Raw genomic sequence first — 27,814 nt, 5'->3', positions numbered from 1 at the left:
TAGAAGCCAGGGCAAGTAAGTAGACTCGGAGAGCCTCCACGCCCCAGATGGGAATTCAGCCAGATAATAGAGTAAAGACACGGGGGAAACCAGTCTTTTCAGTGACTGGCCCATCCTCTATTGTCCGGAAAGGCCTTTTATACTTTTGATTGTACATAGAGATCAATAGATAATACAAAATTATGCAGCGTCAGCAGCCCTGACTCATCGAGACCAGGCTTTCTCTCTGCATACCTAGCTGTATACACAAGTCTTAGGTGATTTACATCATCTTCTGGCCAGAGGGCCAATTAACATTTTTCAGCCCTTTTCTGATAAGGGTCTGTCAACCAGAGAACTTATTTGTGTTGTTCTTCCCAAAGTCTGGTGCCACTCTCAGAAAGCACTAAATAAAGTTACATTCTTACATAGCAAGGACACAGCAATTTATAACAATGAAAGAAGTACAGTGATTTATAACAAAGAGAAAAGTAATTAACCCAAAAGTCTAGTGTTGCTAACATCAAAACTACTCTATTCCTTTTTCTGCATCCCGATTGCATTGATTAATATCCTCCCAGGTGCCTAAAAGATAAAGGATATGGAGGCCTGGCAGTAAACATTAACTCAACAAACTCTTCACCTAACTAATTCTTAACTCTAAAAGGCCCTATATCTTTAAGATGTTTTAAGCTTCGTGCCTCTTGTGGTTGGGGGGCTGTAAACAATCACAAGCTGTAAAAGTCCGGGCAGACTGGTCAGGTAAGTTAGAATGCCATCAAAGGGTTTTAAGCCGAGACATTCCTTTCATATGCAGGAGACCAGTTGGAGCTCTAAGTTAACTTTTTCCAGAGAAAGGTGGTCAGGGAAAGCCCCCTGTGATGTCAGAAGAGTATAGTGTAGCAGACAGTAAACAGACAGATTTTGGTTTCGGGGTAGATGCTCAGGCAGAGGACCCCTTGAGACCTGACTCGCCTTGCCCATCAGGTCTCTCCGCATGACCTTTTCATGGGTGGGATCTCCCGTGCTGGCTCCCGGCACCTATGGACTGTGGCCTGCCAGGCTCCTCCATCCATGGGATTTTCCAGGCAAGAATACTGGAGTGGGGTGCCATTTCCCTCTCCTCGATGCAGTGGTACCCTCAAAATGCACAGGCAGACAAGCTGCCCCAGAGGTCAGGGAAAGAAAGCCAACACACCCTGAGAAGCCAGCGGGGAAGAAAGAAACACACTCAGGATAGGCTGCAACTGGAATGGAAAGGTTTAAGGCTGTGGTCATGCAGCATACATACATATGTCTTATCCGTCTTTGTGGCCTCCCATGGATTGTGGGGTAGTTAGAACTAGAGGTGAGCAAGAGTCCAGAAATGGAAGGTGCCTCAGGCCCATGACACACACCATCAGAGAGATGCAAGGGCTACGGTGCTTGAGCACAGCCCAGGTTGCCGGTTAACCTGTTGAGCCCTTCTGGGGCAGGACGTGTATGACACAGAGTGTCACCGCTGGGCGGCAGGATTAAGACCTGTGTATGCTGGGTGTCTTGTGGATATTTAGTGTGCCGTGAATATATGGTGCTCGATACATGTCTGATGGGTCTTGTATGTTTAGCGCCTCGTGAACACATCACATCTGGTCCTTCCAACTTTTTCAATCTCAGCTCTCAAGTCTAGGTAGGCCCTACTGACCTGTCCACCATGCCTCGCGGCTGAGTAACTTGTGTCTGTGCTTTGTCCATGAGCTTAGTCTGTCCTATTTATTTCTTTTCTTCAAGGCAGAATTGAATATTCTCAGACAACACAGTCCTGGGTTTGGGGGCTTGTACGGTGCCCCTGTGGTGATGGGAGTGCCCACAACACTGTCCAACTTCTCAGGACTCTTTCATTGCTGGTATCATGATAGAATATGTGAAACCATGGTTATATCTAAGCACATGCATCCATGCATGCTTAGGCACTCAGTCATGTCTGACTCTGCAACCCCATGGACTGTGGTCCACCAGGCTCCTCTGTCCATGAGATTTTCCAGGCAAGAGTACTGGAGTGGGTTGCCATTTCCTCCTCCAGGGGATCTTCCTGACCCAGGGATCAAATCTAAGTCTCCTGCATTGCAGGTGGATTCTTTACCACTGAGCCACATAGGAAGCCCATATCTAAGCACAGTTTTCTTATTTTACTTGGGGCTCTGTTGGACAAGTTTTGTAGGTTTTTTTTTTCAGAAAAAAATGTTGAAAGTCATCAAAAACTTTTCTAAACTAAGTGGAATTTTTCAAGAGATTTACAGACATATGTTTTCTTCTCTCACTGCAGATAATGGTGCCTAATATGGGGAGAGGTGCTCAGATTTGAGCCTAGACAATAGTCAGAGCCATATTACTGTGGTATCATATCCACCCTAAGGAACTGTAGTTACCACTATAGTTAATTGTATGGTATATTTGAATATTGTTCAGACACCAGATACTAAGAGTTCTCATCACAAGGGGAAAAAAAAAAACCAAAACATGGTTTTCCTTTTTTCTTGGTATCTACATGAGATGGCAGATGTTAACTAAGCATTGTGGTAATGGTTTCACAATATATGTGAGTCAAATCATTACGCTGTACACTTTGAAGTTATGCAGTGCTGTCCATCAGTTACATTTCAGTAAACTGCACAAACCAACAAATAAAAACTGACAAAGCCTATCAGTCCACAGGAAGTACTTGGAGGCAGAGCAAAATACGTTATGTGAATAAAGCCAGGCTCCTGTACGTTAAATCATAGTTTCTAGTGAGAACTGAGCTGAAGCACTAATAAAAAGAGCTCTACCAAGACTTCTATTAGCTCTATTCCTCTGCCACCAACTAACCAACAAAACCTTTAAGCTCTCAAGGAAAGAGAAAGAGTAACTCACAGTGCTAAGGGTGTACTTACTCCAGCCACGTCTGATGCCCTGGTATATCCAGGGCATGGTAGGCATCGCTAGCCAGTGGCTGTGATGGCAGCCAGTCCTTCCTGCCAGGACTTCTGTCCTTCTGGAAGAGGCAGTTTGGAACGTACTATTTTATAGGATTAGCAAGAGAAGTCAGAAAAACCCTGGGGATCCTACTTCAGTTCTTCCTAGATTCTTGCTCTCTGGCCCCAGTCAAATTGCTCTGAGCTTTTCCTGAAGTAAAAAACCTGAAGATATGATTATTTCCCATAACGACGTTAAAAATACATTAAAAAAAAAAGTTCCACAGAAAATCAGAGACACGAACAAGGTCATATAGATGTGCTTCATACGTTTGTGAGCTCTCTCCGAAAAGGAACTTTGATTTTATCGCCTACGTTTCAGGCACATGCGCAAGAGGGAGAGAAAGGAGCTGAGATGTTCTGTTAGGAAAATGGAGGTGTGGTTCTAGTCTGGAAATTCTTGATATCACTAATATCAGGGAACTAGTTGAAAAATGGCCTTTTCCCTAGGGAAGAATGTGAAATGAATAGATTGGCAGTCTTAATTACATTTTGAAGGCTTTGGCATTGCTGACAATCTTCCCGTTTTTTCCTGTGCTTATCTATGCTCAGGTCACGTCCAACTCTTTTGCAACCCCATGGACTGTAGCCCGCCAGGCTTCTCTTGCCTGGGATTCTCCAGGCAAGAATACTGGCATGGGTTGACATTTCTTCCTCCAAGGGATCTTCGAGCCCAGGGATCAAACCCATACCTCCTGTGTCTCCTGCGTTGGCAAGTAGGTTCTCTACACTGAGCAACCAAAGAAGCCCAAGATTCTTTCCTACAGATCCCCTAGCTAAGCCTCCCTAGAACTTGACACTGTTGAATTAGAAAAAAATGCACAATGTGAGAGTTGTGAGTTAAGTTTAATTTGAGGCAAAATGAGGACTGCATCCTGGGAGACAGCACCTCAGATAGCTCTGAGAGACTGCTCCCAAGCAGCAGGGGAGGTCAGTATATATATGATTGTGGTGAAGATGGAATACATGCAATGAAGCACATATTTTTCCAGAAAGTTTCTGCTGATCTCGTGAAGCTTTGCCAGTCACAAGGAGCAGACGTCATTATGAAGGATTTCAGTGCTGTTCTAGATATGAGGAGATACAAGAATTGGGTTCATAAAATCAGCTCCTGAGACAGTCAAACTCTCTGAAGACCTGTCTTGCCAGTTTTTCTCCCCTGGGCACACTGTGTCATTCCTGCTCTCCCCCTGGAACTCCTTTTAAGGGAGTGTTGAAGGTCAGCAGCAGCAGCAGCACATGACTTAATCTTTGTAGAGGCAATGGCAAGTGCCCTTGTGTAGTTGACAGTATTCTCTGAGCTATTCAACCAAGCCCATACCCAGTTCAGTCTCATGGTGAGACTCCTCTATCAGGAGCTACATGGCTCAGGGCTCAGTGTTTTATTTTACTGTTCCTAGAAATGACTGTGATCTCCCTTCTCAGAGCTCCCCCTTTTCCAACCTAGAAAGCAAGAAACCCAGGACCTGACTGGATGTTTTCTCTTTGCATATCAAGCTAGGCCTTCTAGACTAAGACCCGCAAGTGCAGCAGGCTGCTGCCATTTCACTCCGAGCGCCCTCCAGCTAATGCTTAGTTCATGCTGCACACCCAGCACAAGGCCAGAGTAGGCCTTTAGGAGTGCGGCTCAGAACTGAGAGCCCCCATCTTAGGATACAGAAAAATGGAGTGTGCAGACACTGACCTTTTTTCCCTCTCAGATTTGAGCGTCACATGTTTTCAAGGGATCTCAATTTTAGAGACTGTGTTTGCTCCTATTTAAGGCTTTAGGTCTCTCTTCCCCAACAAAAGATGGCTGGTGTGTCAGGATAGTTTGATCCAGTACATACACCTACATAAACACATGGCCTTTTAATAATCTCCCAAAGGGAAGGTACTCAGTGTAAGTGGACCGCCAGCCACCTGCTCTGATTTGTTGTCTTGATTGTTTCATTGCTGCCTGCTTTCTAGAAAGAATGAACCACAATACCCCATCATCTGGCACGGCACTTAAATAACTGTGTATGAATGACTGGGTGTATTTCTGAAAAACCTCAATAGAAGAGAACTTTGGAAATCGCCCCCTTTCCCCTTGCCTTGTTAGACGTTATTGAGTCACTCAGTCATGTCTGATGCTCTTGCAACCCCATGGACTGTAGCTGCCAGGTATATACCACTATTAATAAAGGTTGAAAGAATTTTCATTTTTTTTCCTACCAGAAAGAGGTCTACAAGTATAACTTTATAACTATATTTAGGGTAGAAGTTCTGTTTATTATCATAATTTAAAAAATTAATTTAGGAATTCCCTCGTAGTCCAGTAGTTAGGAAATGGCAACCCACTCCAGTATTCTTGCCTAGAGAATCCCAGGGATGGGGGAGCCCAGTGGGCTGCCGTCTATGGGGTCGCACAGAGTCGGACACGACTGAAGTGACTTAGCAGCAGCAGCAGCAGCAGCCAGTGGTTAGGACTTGGCGCTTTCATTGCCATGGGCCCAAGTTCAGTCTCCACAGTTAGGAAACTAAGATCCCACAAGCTGTATGGCAGGGTTAAAAAAAATGAATTTAGTGTTGGCATTTCTTTTTCTTTTTTTCTTCAAATGGAAATATTGTTGAAACCAAGCAGGATCCTGTGGGGTCTTCCTGGGGACAGACCCCCTGCTTCCCCAAACCACGTCCCCTGCCTCTTGTTTGTAGAAAAACTTCAGCCTCCTAGGCCTTCCCCAAGTTCCAAAGAGCCAATTTAATCAGAGAAGTGAGAAAATACACAAAGGAAAATACTCAAACAAGATGGAAAAATAAGAGCTTACCCATAAAATAAAGTCAAGTTTACCCATAAAATAAAGTCAATTATTAATACATAATACCCAAAATAAAGTCCTCCTCAGTGGCTAGAGGTAATTTCCTAGAGATAATCTCTAGCAGGGAGATCAAATCAGCCCATCCTAAAGGAAATCAACCCTGAATACTCATGGGAAGGACTGATGCTGAAGCTCCAACACTGTGCCACCTGGTGTGAAGAGCCGACTCATTGGAAAAGACCCTGATGCTGGGAATGATTCAGGGCAGGAGAAGAAGGGAGCAGCAGAGGATGAGATGGTTAGATAGCATCACCGACTCAATGGACATGGGTTTCAGCAAACTCCAGAAAATAGTGAAGGGCAGAGAGGCCTGGTGTGCTGCAGTCCATGGGGTCACAAAGAGTCAGTTTAGCGACCGAACAACAATGGCTGAAGATGCTTTCCTAAGCCACATCCTTGAACAGTTTGCAGTATTAAAACCCCCTCCTGGCAGAAGTTAACTGTGTGCTGATCACGAGCATCAGACCCCAGACTGGCCGGAGCCAGAAAACTGATAATTGAGTTTCCTGGAATACTACCATGTCAGCTCAGCATCAACCAGTCTGTACACAAGCTGATCACACTGTCTTCAACCCACTCTTTCCCCAGGCCTTTCAAAACCCTCCCAAGGCCAGGCCGGCAGGGAGATCAGGTCTTTGAATCACTAGCTACCCTTCCCCCTGGCTCCATGCCCTGGGATGAACTCTGCACTCTCCCTCCTCGCACCCTGGCTTCACAGAGCAAGGGTGACCAGACCCTAGTTTGGTTTGGTAATGTTGTTATAGAATTTTTTGATTACTAAAACAACTGATTCTTTCTGAAACTGACACATTGAATGAGAAATCAATAGTTAAATGGAAAAGAAATCCACAAATGGATACAGATACAGATAGTAAATGTAATATATGATAAAGTTGACATTTGAAATCAGTGGAAAAGGAAATCACATTTAATGAATAATTCTGGCATTATTAGATTTCCTGCAAAAGAACACAAAGTCATTCTCCCTATGTTACTCATATATAAAAATAAATTTCAAATGCGTTAAATCTATTAGACAATTGAAATATAAGAACGCTGGTATTATTCAGCTAACTTTGGAGTGAAGGAATACTGGCTTGGCAAGATGAAAAACGTGAATGACAAATAAAAAGACTGATAGATCTTGGGGCATGGGACCCCCCAGTTTGACTACAAATTGACAAATTTCTGTATGGTCAAAGATACCATAAAAAGTACCAAAACACCAGTGAGAAACTGCCAGAAATATTTGTTTCAGACCATAATAAATGGTTAATTTCCACATTTTACAAATATCACCTATAAATTGATGAAAAGATAATCAAATAGAAAAAGGGGCACATGGTATAAAAGGCAGACACATGGAGGAAATTTTAAAAATTTGCAAAATTAAGACACATCCAGAGGAAGTGGTAGATGGTCTGCACACATGGTCACTTTTGACTCCCTGCCTCCTTATAAATCCTGACTGGCCTTGAACCTCCTTTTCACTAGGAATGTGCAGAAGTGACACCTTGCCCATTCCTGGCCTCACCTTTAAAAGGACTGGCAGAGTCTATTTCTAACTTATGGGTTTCTCTGGTGGTTCAGTGGTAAAGAATCTGCCTGTCAAAGCAAGAGACATGGGTTCAATCTCTGGTTGGGAAATCCCCTGGAGGAGGACATGGCAACCCACTCCAGTACTCTTGCCTGGAGAATTCCATGGACAGAGGAGCCTGACGGGCTACAGTCCATGGGATCGCGTAGAGTGGGACACGGCTGAGCACACGGTTTGCTTTTCCCTTACTGTGAGGGCAGCTGTTCTGAAAGGGGTGTGACGCTCCTGAGACTACAGTGCTGTATGTGCCCTGTGCCCCACACGGGAGCAGCAGAGCTGCCAGGCAGCACGGTCTGCAGTTGAAGGAGACTGAGTGAGTGGTTCTAGCTGGATCCACAAAGCAGAAGCACCGCCCAGAAGAACCCTGTTTGACTTCCTGGCCTCAGAATTGTGAGAAAAAAGAAATCACTGTTGAGCTTTTGGCCACTAAGCTTTAAGGTGGCTTGTTGCACACAGAGAAATATGACCAAAGTGCAGGAGTACCTATTAAAGTGAAAAAATTTTTTTTAAAAAGCATACTCTTTGACCCAGCAAGCCCACTTTTCAGAATCTATGAAGATAAATAACAGTGCCATTGGAAACCATCTCTATGTCTGTCGAGTGGGTTCTAATCAAATAGATTTCAGTACATCCATCTCATGGAGTGTTGATACTAATAAAAAGTATTGATACCATAAAAAGTATCAAATTCTTGATAGTGTACTAATTAGTATACTAATTCTTGATAAACAAGAATTAGTTGATCTCTGCAGAAATGTTCATGATGTACTGTTAAAAAGTTCAGGTTACCAAAAAAAAAAAAAATTCAGGTTGCAAAATAATGTTTATACTATAATCTCGTTTTAAAAGATTAAAACTAATATATATGCACGAGTTCATTTATGTTTTATGAATTTAGAGAAAAATGTAGACTATATGCATGAAAATTAACAATTCTCATTGTTCTGGGGAGTTCTCGAAACAGACTGCATGTGGACCTTACCTTGCATGTTTGTGTTTGGACGTTGTTGCAGAGAACAAAGACTTTTTTGTTGTTTGAAAGAAAAAAACCCAATAAAAATTTTAAATAAAAAGAATCAAAGAAACCCAGACACGTTCTCGTTGTCAAAGAAAAAAAAATTACAGAGGTATGTAAATCAGAAAGGAAAATAATCAGGTAATCCTTCTAACTCAGATTATGAAAACAAGTCCCCCTAAAACTGAGTTTCCTTACCAACTTTATGATTTATCTCTCTGCCCCAAATTTTATCCCCCTTCTTGTCTCCTCTGACCTCAATTCTGTGCCCACCAAACACTCATCAGCTAGATGACTCAAACTGCTGTTTTTTTTTTTCTTTTTCAAACTGCTGTTGAGAACATCGTTCAAGTACTAGTGAAAGTCACTCAGTCGTGTCTGACTCTTTGCCACCCCCATGGACTATACAGTCCAAGGAATTCTCCAGGCCAGAAGGTGGCCTTTCCTTTTTCCAAGGGATCTTCCCAAACCGGGGATCAAATTCAGGTCTCCCGCATTGCAGGCGGATTCTTTACCAGCTGAGCCACACGGGAAGTTCAGGTACTAACACTGCTATTATAAACACCATCATTAACTACAACTCAGGTGGTTGCTCCAGGGAAAGATGAGCTCACAGACCCCCTAGCCATGGACCACTTGGCCAGAAAATCATAAACCAGAGACGTCTTGACTCCTAAAACCATGATTAAGAAATGTCACAAGACAGTGGTTGACCCCAGCCTCTTTGTCCTTCCGGTTTAAAAAACCCAACTTAGAGAGCAAGGGGGAGTGGCTATAAGGCTGGTCTCTATGCCCTTGCTTGGAGTCAGTCCTGCAATAAAGCCTCACTTTGCTACAAACTCCGCCTTTCTGTGCCTCCGGAGTTCGAGTTCAGCTTTCTGTGCCTCGAGAGCCTGATCTTCGCCCCATCACTGTAAAGACTAAACTGTTTTATTTACTCAACAATACATCAAGGGCAAATAGCAGGGGAAGAAGTGGAAACAGCGACTGGTCTCTAAAATCACTGTGGACGGTGACGACAGCAATGAGATTAAAAAATGCTGGCTCCTAGACAGCGTATTAAAAAGCAGAGACATCACTTTGCTGACAAAGGTCCATGCAGTCAAAGCTGTGGTTTTTCCAGTAGTCATATACGGATGTGATAGCTGGACCACAAAGAAGGCTGAGCACAAAGAATTGATGCTTTCAAATTGTAGTGCTGGGGAAGACTCTTGAGAGTCCCTTGGACTGCAAGGAGATCAAACCAGTCAACCCTAAAGGAAATCAATCTTGAATATTCGTTAGAAGGACTGATGTTGAAGCTGAAGCTCCAATACTTTGGCCACCTGATATGAAGAGCTGTGCCTGAGTGTGTGCTAAGTTGCCTCAGTCGTGTCTGACTCTTTGTGACCCCATGGACTATATTCTGCCAGGACCCTCTGTCCATGGGATTCTCCAGGCAAGAATACTGGAGTGGGTTGCCCTCTTCCAGCGGATCTTCCCCACCCAGGGATTGAACCCATGTCTCTTATGCCTCCTGCATTGGCAGGCAGGTCCTTTACCACTAGTACCACCTGGGAAGCCCCTATGAAGAGCCAATTTATTGGAAAAGACCCTGATGCTGGGAAAGATTGACAACAAAAGGAGAAGCGGGCAGCAGAGGATGAGATGGTTGGATGGCATCACCGACTCAGTGCACACGAATTTGAGCAAACTCCAGGAGATAGTGGAGGACAGATGAGTATGGCATACCACAGTCCATGGGGTTGTAGAGTTGGACTTAGTGACTGAATCACAACAACATCAAGGGCAACTTTCTGTGTCAATGAAAAATTCTCAGTCACTCTTTTAATATTTTCAGAATACTCCTTTGTTTGACTTCATTGTAACATATTCAGTCAATTCCATATTGTTAGACATCTACGATCCTGTTAGTTTTTCTGGTTATACACAATGATTGCTTTATGTATACATTTTTGCCCACTTGTCTTAGAAGTGAACTTGCTGCAGCAGCAGCAGACATCTACGGTCCTCTTAGTTTTTCTGGTTATAAACAATGGTTGCTTTATGTATACATTTTTGCCCACTTTTCTTAGAAGTGAACTTGCTGTCTAGGGGATGCCTATAGCTAGCATGCCTTCTGCAAAGACTCTAGCAGTTTATGTTCCCACCAATAATTTATGACAGAAGTCTAAAGAAGGAGCTGACTAAGCATTCTTTATGAAAACGACAAAATGAATTTACTTATATTAGTAATTGACAATGTTTTCATATTGTTTGCTGAACAAAGGGATGTGGGTAGAGCCAGAGTCATTGTGCATTCAGACACCAAAATTCCTACTGACTGGGGGTGGAAGGGTCACAGGAGGTTAGCTAAGTTCAGAAATGAGGAAAACTCGTGTTTCTCATGGAGATGGAAGAGAGGAGCTGGACCAATGGTGACCTCCCTAGCTTGCCAGGTTGGATGACTTGCAGTGCCATCTTCTGGCAAAGAAGCCAAAAAACGTTCAATTTCCATGCTAGCAATAAGGTGCTTCTTTAATACAAGCAGGACTCAATTACACTGAAGGAGAACCCAGAGAGGCTTAGACTTTGGTGTGTTGGGGAGGACATGAGGGGAATGAAACTGATTTCTTGGAAGCAAATATATGAATCATTTACATGTGCGGTCTCTGGCAAAATCTGTGGTGTCTCTGCCAGCTACACACAGCATGTATGAAAGGTACAACCTGGAGAGGAATTAAGACGGCCACACCACCATCCTCCTTCAGCTTCAAGTTTGGATTCTCCAGTATCCTGGGTTACTCTCAGAAAGGCAAGTTAGCCAAAGGGCTACTCAGGACTACGCCGAACCTGATCTCTTATTACAGAAAAATCTGTCTCAATCTCCTGCAATGGAGAAAGGTACTTAGACCACCGAACCTTTCAGTGTACCAGTAAGAACCACATACACTCAACAGATGTAAAGGTGTGGAAAACCACATTATACTTATTTGTTTTTTCTTTCTTTCTTTTTTCTCTTTAAACCATGTTATATTAAAAATTCAAGACTTAAAAATACTCTTTTGCTTTAATCATTCAAAATATAGTAGGACTAGTCTTGCTTTTTAAAAACATTCTATTTGTTTATTGGGGTACAGTCAGTGTACAATATTACATGTTTCAGGTGCTCAACATTAAAATTTTTTACAGGTTACATTTCAGTTATAGTTATTATCCAACAATATCTACGTTTCTCTGTGCGGTATAATATGTATCTTTTACTATTTATTGTATACATAGTAGTTGTACATCTTAATCCCTTATCCCTATCGTGCCCCACCTCTCTCCCCACTGATAACTAGCATGAATAATTTGTTTTCATCAGTTTCCTTTTTTTATATTCTCTTCTGCTGCTGCTGCTAAGTCACTTCAGCCGTGTCCGACTCTGTGCGACCCCATAGATGGCAGCCCACCCGTCCCTGGGATTCTCCAGGCAAGAATATATATTCTCTAGTTTAAATTATTTTCTAGATTCCACATGTGATTCCACATGTGACATCATTACAGTATATGTCTTTGATTTATTTCACTTGTTTTGGTTTTTAAAGCAAAATCAGTTTTCAAAATGTAGCATCCCTGGGCTTCCTTGGTGGTTCAATGGTAAAGAATCCGCCTACCAGTGCAGGAGACGGGGGTTTGATCCTTGGTCTGGAACGGATCCAACAAGCCACGGAGTAATTGGGCCGTGTGTCACAACTACTAAAGCTCGTCCAGAAACCGCCACAATGAGAAGGCTGCACACTGCACCTGGAGAGTTGCCCCAGCTCTCTCCAACTCGAGAAAAGCCCATGCAGCAAGAAATACTCAAAACAGCCAAATAATTATTAAAACTGTGACATCTCTAACAAAGCTACATAAGTCCCTTTTCTCTTGTATGTGTGGGACGATAACAGGCTTTACTCCACATCACCTTGCGTAGTGGTCCCGTTGCCGCCTGGCCTCACTCCTATGAGTGAGGACGCTCCTGTCCCCCTGCGCCTCCCTCCCCTCCTCCCGCAGCCTGCGGCACCTGCAGCGCCCAAATCTCCGGAGCCCGCCCCGCCTTGGCCCCGCCCCCGAGGTCCTTCCCGGTCGCCCCCGCTCAGCGCCCGCGTCCGCGCGCTGACGTCACATGCCCGCGCCGGGGCGCCCCGCCCGCTTCTCTGCCTCCTGTGAGGTATTGGGGCGTGCTGTGAGGAGTCCTGAGGCGGGACCTCTAAGCGCTTCTCGGCGTCGCCCGGTATCAGCTGTCCGCGTGGCGAGGCGGGGGACGAAACGTCTAGGAGCCCCCAGACCCAATGCGCCAGCGCCGCAAGGCTGCCGGCAGCCGCCGCTGAGAAGTTAGGGGCGGCTCCCGGGGCACTCCCCCTGCCGCCGTTGCCAGGGGCTCGGAAACCGGTTGGTTCGGTCCGGAGACGCGGAGTCGTGTCCCGGGGCGTTGGCCGGGGCGGCGCAGGCTGCGCCCCGATGCGCTTCCCGGACCGCGGAAGGTCTTCTCTGCCTCGCTGAGCCCCGGGGGGAGGCGGCGGCCCGGAAGGTGCCCACGGCCTGAGTCCTGAGGTGAGCGGCGCTCGGGGAGGCGTGACGTGCCGAGCTGAGAGGTCGTTCCGTTGCGGGAGACCTCGCCCTGACTTCCTTCTGGAGAGGCTGCGGACTCCTGCCCTGAGGTGCACGGAAATAGCCGCATCTCACTGACATAATTCTCTAAGGAACAGCGTTCCTGAGCAGTCCTTGGACATTATTAATAGGCGATATAAAAAAGAAAAGCGATAGTGAGCATGGAATTAAAGTAATATTAGAAGTGTTGTTATCGATAGCAAGTCATTTACGTTGCTTATCTCCAGTCTTAAATTGCATACACGGTTTAATTAGAAAATGAGTAGCAGTTAGCTGGTTAGCTCATAATCTTAGATTCCACTTCCCGTAATTTCAAACAGTCTACATGTACGGCATTGAAAGTTCTAACACTTTTTAAGTTCATAAGGCTTTTTAAAAAAAAAACATATAGGCCTAATTTTTATTCTTTATTGTAAGATCCTCCCCAAAACGTAGAGTTTTTTTGCTGTTGCCATGGTAAATTACATCGGAGATAACTTGAAGGATTAAAAATAATAAGCAATCTCTGCTAGCGATGGCCTTTTCTTATGATGCAGCAGTATTGTAGAGACCATGGAGGGAAGCCATATGTGGAGAGAGTAATTGTTTCTGTTTTAGATTTGTCTGAAATTAGAGGATCCACAGATCTGTTTCAAGATTGCTCACTTCTTTTTTTTCCTTTGGTGAGAAATAAGGAGCCTAATTTGTGGAAAAATAGGTTTTTGTACAATAAGAGTAACCAATTGGGAGTTTCGTAAAGGTTATGGAAGTTGGCCAGGGGAGTTCTTTTGAAGTCATTTTCATAATGCATTGATACTGTGTTCCAAGTAAATCTTAACTGTAATCCCGTGGACATAGCATCATCTCATGAATATAAACCATTTACATGTTCATACTTTCCACTAGGGAAACTGTTTATTGTCTGAATAGTCTTAACAGAGAGGACTAGACTTCAGAGAAGGAGATTATTTTGAACAAACTCTAGTAGGAATCCCATTTTTTGTCTTCTGCTTTTATGAATTATGAAAAATGAGACAGGGCCTTTCCTCATTGAGGAGTTATATTGACCTTCTCCTTCAGCCTAAAATGGGATTTATTATTTTGGGAGACCTATATGTGTGGATCATAGTTGCACTTAATACCGTAAATTCTTGAAAGCTGTTAACATTTCTTCACCAGTGTTTCCCTTTAGGACAACTTGCTTGTCTGTCAAATAGCTGAAGCAGCTGAAAAGGCTTGATTCAAGTTCCATATTATTGAGGATACAGTTTTTCATCATATACTTTTAACATTTTTCACATTTAGTGCACAACATTTTATAATATCAAGCATTCATGACTTAAAGATGTTCTTGTAACATGTGAGGAAAGATGTCTAACTTGACTAACAGACTGCTTTTCCTGGAACATAGTTGACATACTTAAAAAGAGTGATGTCATATAAAAAAATTTGAGGGACATTTAACTTTTATCATCTGAAGTTTGTGTTGGTATAAAGTGAAGAAAATGTTTGTTTGTTTGTTTTTTGCCACATGGTTCCCTAGTTTTTAAAATACTGTTTGTTTCAAAATCCATCTTTTGCTTTCAGATTTTAAATGTCACCATGGTCATCCACCAAATTAAAAAAAAATTTTATTTAATGTATTTCTAGACTCCCTGTGATTTGCCTCTTTCATAATTAGCTTTCTAATGTCTCTTGATATCAAGTAAACAAATCTTCCTTCATTGTTCTTTTTTTTTTGGTATTTCTATGGCTGTGGTGGTGGTAGTTTAGTAGCTAAGTCATGTCCAACTTTTTCAATCCCATGGACTATAGCCTGCCAGGCTCCTCTGTCCATGGGATTCTCCAGGCAAGAATACTGGAGTCTGTAGCCATTTCCTTCTCCAGGGGAACTTCCTGACCCAGGAATCAAACCCACGTCTCCTGCATTGCAGTCAGATTCTTGACTGACTGAGCTATGAGGAGAGCCCCTAAGATTTCTATGGCTATTCTTGCGCTTTTTTTCATGTTAACTTTAAAAATCAGCTTGTCTGATTACCCTCACACCAGAGCTTATGTTTATATTAGAGAAGCATTAAATTTAAAGATTAAGAATTAAAATCTTTCTGATATTGAATTTTCTTTTCCTTCCATGTCTTTTTGTTTCTTCTTTATTTTTTCTGTCTGTTCTGAATATTTTTTGATGGTTTGTTTTCCAGATTACTTAATCCTGCTGGCTGTAATGGCTGTAACACCCATGCAATGAGTTCTTAATTCCTGATATTTTATATTTTAGGAGTTCATTTAGTAAAGATACATTTCAGTTCTTTGTTGAAATTTTCCTCCTTTTTAAAAAATATCACTTTCATCCATTGTTCCCTCTTATTTTCTTGAACATATTAATCAAGGTTACTTGAAGTCTCCTGCTGATAACTCCATTTTTGAGTCATTTGTGAGAACTAATCTGTTTCGGGCTTGCCTTGTGTTGCATAGCTTAGGAGTGGGCTGTCTTACAAGAGAGGCATTTACATGCACATTTCTGGACTTGTTCTGTTCTTTTTCCTCCCCCTTAGGATTTTTGCAGCCCTAAACTTTGACCTCTTTTTCCTTAGCACCTAAGGCTGCTGTTTTATATTCAGGCTTTGTTTTGTTGCAGAAATTTAATCTAAGTTCTTGTATAATAGCAAACACTGGAAACAACTTAAATGCCTAATGAGAGGGGATTAGATAAATAAGTTTAGGAAGTAGTCTTATTAACCTTGTATTCTTATTGCAGGTAGTAAAGTAATCCTGACAATAGTTACTGTAGGAAAAAGTTAGCTTCTTTCTCCATATATGATAAGTCTATGTAGTATTTGACTTTTCAAAGTATTCTTATAGAATTTAAATATCACTAGTTTTCTCCTTTTAGCTATTCCTACATTGCATGAGTAGAAGTGAGGTAAGGTTTATTTAACTTTCAGTAGATTATATATATATATATATATATATATATATTTAAAGAAAAATAGTCACTGAGGAATTAGAATTTGAATTAAACATTATAATTGTTATAGATGTCACGGTTTATCTCTATTAACTGATACTTTTAAAATTTTGTATGTCTAGCATATCTGTTAAAATGCCTTAGAAAAAGAACCATGGAGAAATACATTAGAGTACAGAAGATTGGAGAAGGTTCATTCGGAAAAGCCATTCTTGTCAGATCTACAGAAGATGGCAGACAATATGTCATCAAAGAAATTAATATCTCAAGGGTAAGTGTATTTTTTTGTTTAGTTATCCAAGTAGAAGTCTAGTTACAAACAGATTCGTTGTTAGAGCCAAAAAAAAAATGTATGGCAACATATGACATAAGAGAAACTGTTGTAGTTGCAGAGAAAACCACTCACTTCAGAAGAGTCTGTGAATCCTTTTATTTGTTTATTTGTTTTCTCTGTGAATCCTTTTAGACTTTTTTCTGTGATGTGTGCTGGTGTTTATGTGTTTAAAAAAGATACATCACCTAGTGCTCTGTAACTTAATCTGATTTGAACATCTTAAAATGTATCTTTTTGTGCATTCAACTCATTCTTTTTAACTTCTGGTATATTTTATTACTTGGGGTGTGCTTTATGGTAACATTATTTTTAACCACTCTCTTTCATTTGGACTTTTATATCATTTATTTACTTAATTTACTATTTTTTTCCCCTTCTATTTCAGATGTCCAATAAAGAGAGGGAAGAATCAAGGAGAGAAGTTGCAGTGCTAGCGAACATGCGGCATCCAAATATTGTCCAGTATAGAGAATCATTTGAAGGTCAGATACAGACTCCTAAGCCTTGTGACGACTGCTGCATACTTTCCTCTTAAGGATCTTTCTGTGAATTATTCTCAGAAAGAAAAGTATATTATTTTGTGCTTGAATACATATGCATATGAGTGTCAGCCTTCTTCTCCAATAGTACTAATTCCATCCTGTCCCTGTGTAGCTTAGTACTGAGTCACTGTCACTGAGGTTGCTTGTAAAGAGGTAGTATGGTAAGTACAGAAATTTAGACACAGCAGAAACAGTTATCTGCATCTTTTAAAACTAAACTCCCTTTAAGTGCTGCCACCACTGCCACTGAGAAAATGTTGTCATTTTAGAAAGTACCCTGCTTGTTAGTCCTGTATATGTCATTATTATAATATTGAGATACTGTATTAAATATACCTTGTATATAATATATATGTGTATTATATATAAAGTGTTCTCAGGTTCTTAAAATATTATAAAAATTGCTATTTTGGAAATATCTACCATTATATTTGGTAGTACAAGAACTAAGGTAAGACAAAACTTCTCTAAAGGCAGGTCAAGGTGGTTTATTCATTCCCATTATCGTCAGAAATTTCTGTCAATTGCAAAATAAAAAAATAGTATAGATTGAAAGTAGAAGATAGTTTAAATGACCATTTCAGGCTCTTATTACATACAAGTTTCAGCATCTGAATTAGAGTATCCTTGTTCCCAAATAAAGTTACCTACTAAAGTAGAATATACTTTAAAAAATATATGAATCAGTTAACACCTTATGTCATAAAGTGCTCAGTTTATTTTATGATGACAGTGAAGTGAGGCTTTATAGCTCAGGGTAAGGAGTACAAAGTTAACCATCTCTTCCTTCCCAGGGCCTTGAATTTCCTTTAACTTTCCCCTAATATCTGTCTTTTAGTTTCTTTTTGCTTTCATCACCAGGATCTTAGTATTTCAAGGGAAAAGGTTTAAGTGTATGTCAACAAATATTCTATCAGATGTTTTACTTAGAAACATCTGAATGGTTCAAAAGGGATGGCACAGCCTTTAAATAAGGTTATATTACTACTGCCATTTAGCTTTAAAGGAGTAAATGCTCATGGGAAGTGTATTCAGGAGTACACACGTGCATGGACCCCAAGCTCCCTGTTCCTTCCACTCTGCTCATTCTCATTCCTTAAGGATAAGCTTTGCAAATAATCCCATGTTGATTCCTTACTGTGTTTTCTGTGCCTTTGTGGAACAAACAAGTATGTAGCTTTTGATGTTTAAAAACAGGTGGAATAAAAAAAAGCAACAGGTGGGATCATATGTATGTATGTCTGCTTCTAGTTCTTTTCACTTCCTGTCTCATGGACGTCTTTCATGTCACTGTGTATTGTTGTGCCCATTCTTTACAACTTTCTTGTAACATTGCAGCGTTTCTCATTGTGTGCACTTTATGGCTCTATCACAGTTTGTTTAGCCCATTTCCTGTTATGAATACTTAGGTTGTGTTTAGAGTTTTACTGTCCCAGGCAGAATTATACTGGACATTCTTGTCTAGGTGTCTGTCCTGTGGCTGTATTTTAGGAGTGGAATTGCTAGACTACAAGAAGTGAGAGTTCCTGTGTCTCACAGAATCTCCAACTTTGGCTTTATGTTCATTATCAAATTTATAAGATGTAATTTTATCTGGTGAGTCTATTCATTTGGTCACAGTTCCTTTTTTCTACCTCATCTGAACCATCTTCTCATTTTATCATGGACCTCTTTAGTTTCTTACAGACCTTGTGGGAGCTCTGAAACACAAATTTTTCATTTTTCTCTAAAATGGTTAAAAAAAATGAACATTTTAAACCTCTCAATTTTAAAAAATAAGCAAGTTGTTTAAAAAAGTGGAATTCTGATGTTGTTTTGAATGTCTCTCATGAAAGATGAGGAAATTACTGTCTTTGGAGTTCTTCCCCACTGATTTTTGTTCATCTTGACAGAGTGAAAATCATCACTTCAGTTCAGTCACTCAGTTGTGTCCGACTCTTTGCGACCCCATGGACTGCAGCATCCCAGGCCTCCCTGTCCATCACCAACTCCCAGAGTTTACTCAAACTCCTGTCCATTGAGTTGGTAATGCCATCCAACCATCTCATCCTCTGTCATCCCCTTCTCCTCCCACCTTCAATCTTTTCCAGCATCAGGGTCTTTTCAAATGAGTCAGTTCTTCACATCAGGTGGCCAAAGTATTGGAGTTTCAGCTTCAACATTAGTCCTTCCAGTGAATATTCAGGACTGAGTTCCTTTAGGATGGACTGGTTGGATCTCCTTGCTGTCCAAGGGACTCTCAAGAGTCTTCTCCAACACCACAGTTCAAAAGCATCAATTCTTCGACACTTAGCTTTCTTTATAGTCCAGCTCTCACATCCATACATGACCACTGGAAAAACCATAGCATTGACTAGACAGACCTTTGTTGGCAAAGTAATGTCTCTGCTTTTTAATATGCTGTCTAGCTTGGTTATAACTTTTCTTCCAAGGAGCAAGGGTCTTTTAATTTCATGGCTGTAGTCACCATCTGCAGTGATCTTGGAGCCCCCAAAAATAAAGTCTCTCACTGTTTCTACTGTTTCCCCATTTATTTGCCATGAAGTGATGGGACCAGATGCCATGATCTTAGTTTTCTGAATGTTGAGTTTTAAGCCAAATTTTTCACTCTCCTCTTTCACTATCATCAAGAGGCTCTTTAGTTCTTCACTTTCTGCCATAAGGGTGGTGTCATCTGTATATCTGAGGTTATTGATATTTCTCTGGGCAATCTTGATCACAGTCTGTGCTTCATCCAGCCCAGCGTTTCTCATGATGTACTCTGCATATAAGTTAAATAAGCAGGATGACAATATACAGCCTTGACGTACTCCTTTTCCTATTTGGAACCAGTCTGTTGTTCCATGTCCAGTTCTAACTGTTGCTTCTTGACCTGCATACAGATTTCTCAGGAGGCAGGTCCAGTGGTCTGGTATTCCCATTTCTCTAAGAATTTTCCACAGTTTGTGGTGATCCACACAGTCAAAGGCTTTGGAATAGTCAATAAAGCAGAAGTAGATGTTTTTCTGGAACTCTCTTGCTTTTTCGATGATCCAGAGGATGTTGGCAACTTGATCTCTGGTTCCTCTGCTTTGCCTAAATCCAGCTTGAACATCTGAAAGTTCACGGTTCACATATTGCTGAAGCCTGGCTTGGAGAATTTTGAGCTTTATTTTACCAGTGTGTGAGATGAGTGCAGTTGTGCGGTAGTTTGAGCATTTTGAAATAAAATCATAATCTCTAATAATCTTTTGTTCTGAAATTTTAATTCTTAGAGTGTTTTGGCCTTGATTCTATTTTTAGACAGAGTGAATTCTTATTGTTAATTCTTTCATACCTTAGTTACCCCTTTTCAGAGATATTTATTTCCTACTTGTCAGGATTTCATCAGTTTTTTTTCATAATGAGCAAATGGATGATGTATTCCCTCAAAGCAGTTACTATTTGCATTTCTTAGAGTGTCTAACTCTTGTTTTTATACATGATAGGTATCTTTAATGATACTTTTCTCCTCACAAGCACATTATGTCTCATGGTATTGAATGTTTCTGTAGAAAAGTTTGACTTCGGCATAAAGCTTCTCTTCTTTTTGAAGATAATTTACTTTATCTTTTCTTGATTCTCAAAGAATTCTTCAGAATTAAATTCAGCAGAATATGACTTAGTATTAATACTTCTGATTCATTTTCCTTGAAATATTTGAACCCTTTCTGCTTGCAGATTCTGGTTTTCCTTTGTTTCAGAAAAGTTTTCATCTCACTATTTTTTAAAAAAACCTTTTATACCTTAAAATGAGGAAGGATATTCCAAAATTTGTCAAATTACAAATGAATTCTTTCTTGTAAAGTCTCTGGTGTTACAGGATGTGCTCTCAAATTTTTTAAGGAACGTTACATAGCAAAACGTTTTTGGGGAAGAAGACTAAACTGAGTTAATTTCGAGTGCTTATAGAGGACCTCAGGCAGGATCAGTTTTTAAAAGAGACATTAAAGAAATTTAATATTGATGTTATAATTGTAGATATTAGATACTGTTGTAAGTCTTCTAAAATCACTCAAATAGCAGTATGATTATGTTGTAACAGTAATGCATATGAACACTTTAGGATGAATTTTTGAAGTCCCAGTATTTTGCATATGGGGATTAGGACACTGAAAAAAATTCCACTGACAACATAAACAGATTTTAAAAGTGCTCTCTTTCAGTTAAAAGTTAATGAAGATCATGTGTATTGGGAAAACATAGGTGAATCAATAAAGACATTGATATTGATGAGAAATGTGAAAATTTTGGATAAAATTTTTTGTAAAATTGGAGAGTGGGCGGAGAGTGGGCTGAAAAGAGTATTTCCAGGTGTATAAATTTATAATTAAAATTTAATATTAAATATGATAAATAGATACTTTTTGTCTATATTCCTAACGTTTATAAATTTTAAAAATTTATGCTATCGTTGAGAAAGTCTTGTGTCACTGTATATTTGGGTATCTGTGTTACACATGTTTGTTTACTCTGTGATTCATGTATTGCTATTTATCTTTACTTGTCTGCAGCTGTCATCTTCTAATTGGTTTCATATTTTTGTCTTTGTTTTCCTATAGTCTTTGCTTTTTATCCTGTATCTTTAATGCCTCATATGGAGCTGTGTGTTGGCATTCATTCAACTTGTTCCTGATTGGTGCTGACAAAATCTAACTTCTCTAGTTCCTAAAAGAACCCTTTTCTTTGAGGCTAAATTTGGATTGCTTTTTGCTGTGGGTAATATTAATAGAAAATCTGGCCAGTATTGGTTTAAGTGAGAAAGATATTAAATGATCTCAGCTAACAGGAAATCTAACAGATGGGCAGTCCTGCATATAGAGCATATATGACAGGTTAGACTCTGTCTGATTTCTACTCTGGCATCCTTAAGACACACGTTTTTAAGCTTAATGCTGTCACCTTGTCCTGAGATGACACTTTGCAGCTCCAGGTGGCACCTGCATCCAGAAGATGCTAAAGAAACGGACTGAGGGCAGTCTGTTCCTGGGACCAGTAAAGCCAGGGCTTTCTCACAAGCGCTTGTTCAGATTTCCTCTTAAATCCTAGTGGGCAAAATGGGGTCACTGACTACTTTAGTACTAGGGAAGACTTGGAGTTAGGGGATCTGGGATTATTTTCAGCTTCTCAAGTGAGGCGCAATGAAGGGAGAAAAGTACTAGAATTTTGAGGTTAGCCTTCCTGCAGATGTCCTCACTGAGGGGTCAAGCTTCCTGTCCTCTGTTAAACTCCTGGTTGTTTTCTAATAGGCATCAAGGCTTTGTCACTTGCTTAATGGCAACCCACTCCAGTATTCTTGCCTGGAGAATCCCATGGATGGAGGAACTTGGTGGGCTACAGTCCACTGGTCGCAAAGAGTCAGATACGACTGAACGACTTCACTTTCACTTTAACAGTCTTTTTGCCTCAGTTTCAGGCAGTTTCTTTCTTTGGGGGGGTTTTGGAGGGTGTCTCTTCAATGCTGTGTGAGTCCCTTGGTGACAGGGATTGTGTTTTATATTTCTATGTCCCTGGCATCTCAGGCAAAGTGCCTGCCACATATTAATAGTTGGTACCCAGATGTTTGAATGATGAAGTACAAAACAGACTAGTATTTCCCTAATGGAGAAGAGACTTCTCTGTTAACCTTAGGTTTAACTGGTATTTATCCCAAAATAAATAGTAAATGTTAAAGCAACAGAAAATATTACAGAACTCAGATATTTTCCTTCAGGATTGCTTCTCCATTCCTTTCTCAGGTCCTGTTTAACCTGTTCTCTCTGTCTCTGTGTCTGTCTGTCTGTGTCTATCACACACAGATACATCTTTTTTTTTTGATCTTGTAATAGTTTTAATTTTTTATACATGCATATGGTACAGAATTCAAAGGTTACATAACAGTAAAAAGTCTGCCTTCTACTTCCCTTTAAGTTACCTGTTTCTACCTCTTGGTGGTACCCACTGTTAATACTGTCTTGAGTTTCCTTCGACATGTTCTCTAAGCAACGTTAAGCATATGTAAGTCATAGCACACTGTGCTTAATTTTTTATGTATGTTTCTTATGCTGTGTAAATGGTGACATTCTATACATAATTTTTATACAGTTGATTATAAAATTTTCTGCTTTTTTTTTCCACGTACTGACTTCTCATATGTATATTTGGATGATCTTTTCATATCAATTGTAAAGAGTTATACAGCTTATTTAGCTCCTTCATGTAGGGTCCCAGCCCCTGGCACATTAGAAGCAGTGTATCCAGGAAGAATGTGGGCATGGAAAGTAACAAGACCAGCACCCAAGCCTGCTGAGAGTAAGGCTATGAGCCCGAAGCAGTAGGAGAAGTGAGCTCCAAGAGGGCTGCCCTTGAGCTGTAACAGGTGACCCTGGCCGCTCCTCCTGCCAGGGAAGAGGTCCTGTAGTCCTATTCCTGTGGAAGAATGAAGGAGAGGAGAAGGATGAGAGGTGTCCTTCTTGTCCTGTCTACCCCTGGAAGGGTCATGGATGTCTTTTTTTCTGTGGACTGAAGCATAAAGGTCATTAAGGAAGTGCCCCATCTTTATGTTTGTTCACAGATGTAGAAAAAGAGAGTTTCCTGGGCGTAGAAACTGTCTTTCGTTTGAGTCACAGCATGTTATTGTGTTTATTTGACATTTAATTAAGTGCATGAAACAAAGTTGAAAAGTAATTGTCAACTGGAAATCAAGATTACCTATTTCTGACAAATGAGTGGAAAAATCTGTTTTTTTAAGATGATGTTTAAGAAGTTATATCTATTAAGTGAAATCGTATATATCTGTCTGCATTTTGTACATATTCCAGATATGTTTATGTCAGTGTGGACACTGATCTCCACTGGATTGGTGTATTCTTGGTAGAAAAATCATTAGTGATGGAGTTACCTGTTAACCCAAGTTATCACAGTCTATACAACCAGTATACATACTTTGCCTTTTGCATTTCTTCTGTGTCTCTGTTTTTAGTTTAGTGGAACACATTTAATTAATTGCTGCTTTCTATTAAACCTTTCAGTTTAGTTGCTCAATTGTGTCTGACTCTTTTCGACCCCATGGACCACAGCACGCCAGGCTTCTCTGTCCTTCACCAACTCCCGGACTCAGACTCATGTCCATTGAGTTGGTGATGCCATCCAGCCATCTCATCCTCTGTCATCCCCTTCTCCTCCCACCTTCAGTCTTTCCCAGCATCAGAGTCAGGATCTTTTCTAATGAGTCAGTTCTTCACATCAGGTGGCCAGAGTATTGAGTTTCAATTCAACATCAGTCTTTCCAATGAATATTTAGGACTGATTTCCTTTAGGATGGACTGGTTTGATTCTCCTTATAGTCCAAGGGACTCTCAAGAGTCTTCTCCAACACCACAGTTCAGTTAACCTTTAGGTATCTTTAATATAGCTGTGCTTTCAATAAACATTTTTAAAAAGGAATGTAATGTTTATATTTTGTAGAAAATGGCTCTCTCTACATAGTGATGGATTACTGTGAAGGAGGGGATCTGTTCAAAAGAATAAATGCTCAGAAGGGCATTTTGTTTCAAGAGGACCAGGTGAGTTAGCATATAGGCGATTGAGTCTTAATCCACAAATGTTGTTGAGAAGTCATTCAAAGCTTATTTTTTATACATGTGTTTCTTTATAACTACAGGTGCTGACTGAGTTTTGGCCACATACTCCAGCACTGCAGTCACATTTCTGCTCTCATGAGATGTTTTATAATTTATGTTGGCAACTTTTCTTGTGACTTGTGGGTTTGGTATCATGTTTTGAGAGTCCTGTGTCAATCAAAGATATTATAGAAAATCAGCCTTTGTTTTCTTCCTCGCTTTATACTTTAATTTTTTCATTTTTAAAAATGCCTTCTACTTGGATTTTGTTTTTTTGGTGTTAGAAGCTAGGTAGAAATTCAGCTTTTTTACTTTCATGTGGCCAACTGCAAAGTGTGTATTTATATGTGATGAATGTAGGATGAGAAAGAAGTCAGAGGTGTCTTCCAGTAGTCCAGCTTGATCTTTTTTTCCCCTCTCGTGATTTTTACTTTTCTGGAACAGTGGTATATTTAACAACAAAGAAATGTCACTCACCATCATACTATCCTAAAATATAAAGTATTTCTATTTTTCACTCTTCTCTGAAAATTTCTTTCCATATTAATTCTGATTTATGAAAGATGCTTTAGGAGCAGTTCTTACATTTAAATGTAGTGTGTGTGCTGCATGTAATGTGACTGTTGATCTGAATATCTACCTAATGTAAATGACATTAATTATGATGAAATTAAAAATTATAACTTTTTTTTAAGGATTTAGATCCTTTCTTCCCCAGATATTCCTGAGTTCTTTTAATGAACAAGGAGACTAATGTGAAATATAAATTTTTAAAGAAATGATCTGATTTATCCCCCCTAGATTTTGGACTGGTTTGTACAGATATGTTTGGCCCTAAAACATGTACATGATAGAAAAATTCTTCATCGAGACATAAAATCACAGGTATGTTTTTTCTGTCACTACTAACTTCTAAGTAGATTTGGACATTGGGTCAGCGTTGTCTTGGTCAAAGACTGGACTGTAACAGTATTTCTGGTTTTTTTCCATCTCTTTTACAGAACATATTTTTAACCAGAGATGGAACAATACAACTTGGAGATTTTGGAATCGCTAGAGTTCTTAATAGGTAAACTTTGGTTTGATACAATGTCTTCAGTGAAGTTTTAATCCATGGTGGTATACTTGTGATAATTTATATCTTTAAGTGTCTTAAGTTTCTCCAATAATTCTCTTTTTGTTCTAGTACTGTAGAGCTGGCTCGAACTTGTATAGGGACCCCATACTACTTGTCACCTGAAATCTGTGAAAATAAACCTTATAATAATAAAAGGTATTTAAAATGATACTTATTTCCTGTTGTATAATATTTTCTTTAAATCTTTCTTTGTTATACTATATTAACTTTCAGAATATTATTCTAAAATCATTAATGGACATATGTCCACATATGTATGTATTCATATGTATATATACTTTTTAAGTATATAATGAGGGGAATTGAAAGAAGCTATTTCACTCTCTTGCTGAAGGAACTATAAGATAAGAATTACTTTCTTATCTAAGTTATTATGGGAAACAGTGCTTTGTTTGTCTTTCTTTTCATAATAGTTACTTCCTATTTAATTACAATAATGGATATTTATTGAACATTTGCTATATGCCAGATACTGTTTTAAATGCACTGCATATATTAACTCTCTTTATCTTCACAGTCGCCTTGTGAGGTGTAGGTCTTTGTCATTTCTCCTTTCCTTAGAAGGAAAACCAATGCAGAGAGACGGGAAGTGACTTCGTAGTCCCAGGTGTCTGACTCCCAAGTCCAGAGTCCTAATCACTGAGTCAGAGTATGGCTAACAGGTTGGATAGTGTGTGTGTCAGGAAGAGGAATTCTCCCACTGAATTCCAGTTATCTTTTCCTTTCTCTCACACACACTCATTTAAAAATCTCAACCCAGAAACATTGACCTTGGTTTTGAAAGCACCCTATGAGGCCAAAAGGGAAGTGGTAGCTGGCAATAATGCATGTATTCAGGATTGCTATCCACCCTGCCCCCCTTTTCTTTTGAGGGTAGGGAAACTATTTCAGACCTAAGCAGAAGGGATGAGAGCATCATCTGAGCAATGTATTTAAATCAGTTAAGATGATCAGTCAAGTCCATGGAGTGTTTTATTAGTGGATATTCTAAAGGAGAGCAGTATTTTCTTTGAGCTAAAGTAATTTTACATGTTAATACTGTTTCAGTGTCTTTTGGGTGATTCGGTTATGAAAATATTAGTCTTTAAATCTGAAGTGGATTTAATCATCCCTTGGAGAATTTTATATAAAATTGATTTTATGAAAAAAATGCTTTAAAACTGTAGTGGATAAACATCATTAATTAGGCTTGAAAATTCATATTTTCCCAGATGTTTCTTAAAGAATTTTATTAATAAGATCATTAATGTTTTTATTTATAGCTTTTAGTTTATAACGTGTTCAAGTTACTAAGGCTTTTTACATTTATTTTTTTATCTTAGTGGAATCTTAAAATTGAACAGATTTTGGGGTTACAGTTTTGACTCTAGATTTTTGTGAGAGATTGGGTAGATAACTTTAGGATTTCAGTAATGGGCTTTATTCTTTTCCAGCAGATTCAACTTCCAAGAGCAGTGGTTTTTGCTTTTTTTGACTTGTAGCTCTGAATTGTGAGGCTTCTTTTTTTCTCTTAAAAACAGAAATAGTCTTTTAGTTATAGAAATATCTGTTTATTTAAGATAAAAGAGCAGAAGAGACTGTGGATAAAGATGATAGTGTGACTAAGTCTTGAAATTAGAAAAGAAATCAATATATTTACTCTAACATTTTTTACTTGGTTGTCACAGATTTGCTTCAGATTTACTTTTAGTAAATTATTTTCTTTATTAAAGCAGTATTTTACTTTATAATATTTAAGAAATTGTATTTTGCAAATGATTAAATAAAGCATTTTTATTTTTTTGCAAAATAAGAAAACTGAAATACCTGAAATTTACTGATTTTTTGTTTAAATATTGTTTTGTTAATGACACTTAAAGTAATTATTTAGGCAACTTTTCTAATCTGGGATAAATGCTTTCATCATTTAGTTATGGTTGAAATTTTAAGTTTGAAAGAACACGTTTTATGGAACCCGTATTTTTGCAAAATATTTTCAAGCTGCTTTGTCTTCTTAAAGTGAAAATCTTTTAAAGTAATTTCTGATTCTTAGAGAAGATCTCTCATTTTTCTGTTTTCTAGTGATATTTGGGCTCTGGGGTGTGTCCTTTATGAGATGTGCACACTTAAACATGCAGTAAGTAGAAGTTTGTGAAATATTTTACAAATTATGTCAAAAAATACCTATAATATTTGTTTAAAAGAACTCATTTGCTG

General features: G+C 39.5%; 1 protein-coding gene across 7 annotated transcripts in view; it reads left to right on the top strand.

Annotated features, from left to right (window-relative positions):
- The first annotated feature begins 7,151 nt into the window (after positions 1-7,151).
- The window catches only part of NEK1 (NIMA related kinase 1), a 128,293-nt gene continuing 107,630 nt past the window's right edge, over positions 7,152-27,814 (top strand). For 6 of the 7 annotated variants that reach the window (XM_040227670.1, XM_040227460.1, XM_040227679.1 and 3 more), the window contains exons 1-8: positions 12,552-12,984; positions 16,108-16,256; positions 16,705-16,801; positions 24,326-24,423; positions 25,282-25,365; positions 25,482-25,549; positions 25,667-25,753; positions 27,680-27,734. In XM_040227670.1, coding sequence (XP_040083604.1) covers positions 16,140-16,256; positions 16,705-16,801; positions 24,326-24,423; positions 25,282-25,365; positions 25,482-25,549; positions 25,667-25,753; positions 27,680-27,734 — 606 coding nt within the window. In that variant the 5' untranslated portion in view covers positions 12,552-12,984; positions 16,108-16,139. Of the gene's footprint in view, positions 7,157-12,551; positions 12,985-16,107; positions 16,257-16,704; positions 16,802-24,325; positions 24,424-25,281; positions 25,366-25,481; positions 25,550-25,666; positions 25,754-27,679; positions 27,735-27,814 lie in introns of those variants that run through there. The other variant, XM_040227648.1, reaches the window with a different exon arrangement.

Source organism: Oryx dammah, unplaced genomic scaffold, assembly GCF_014754425.2.
Source record: "Oryx dammah isolate SB20612 unplaced genomic scaffold, SCBI_Odam_1.1 HiC_scaffold_1, whole genome shotgun sequence".
Taxonomy (NCBI): Eukaryota; Metazoa; Chordata; class Mammalia; order Artiodactyla; family Bovidae; genus Oryx; species Oryx dammah.
Note: the sequence above shows the minus strand (reverse complement) of the source record. Positions and strands in the feature narration are given on the sequence as shown.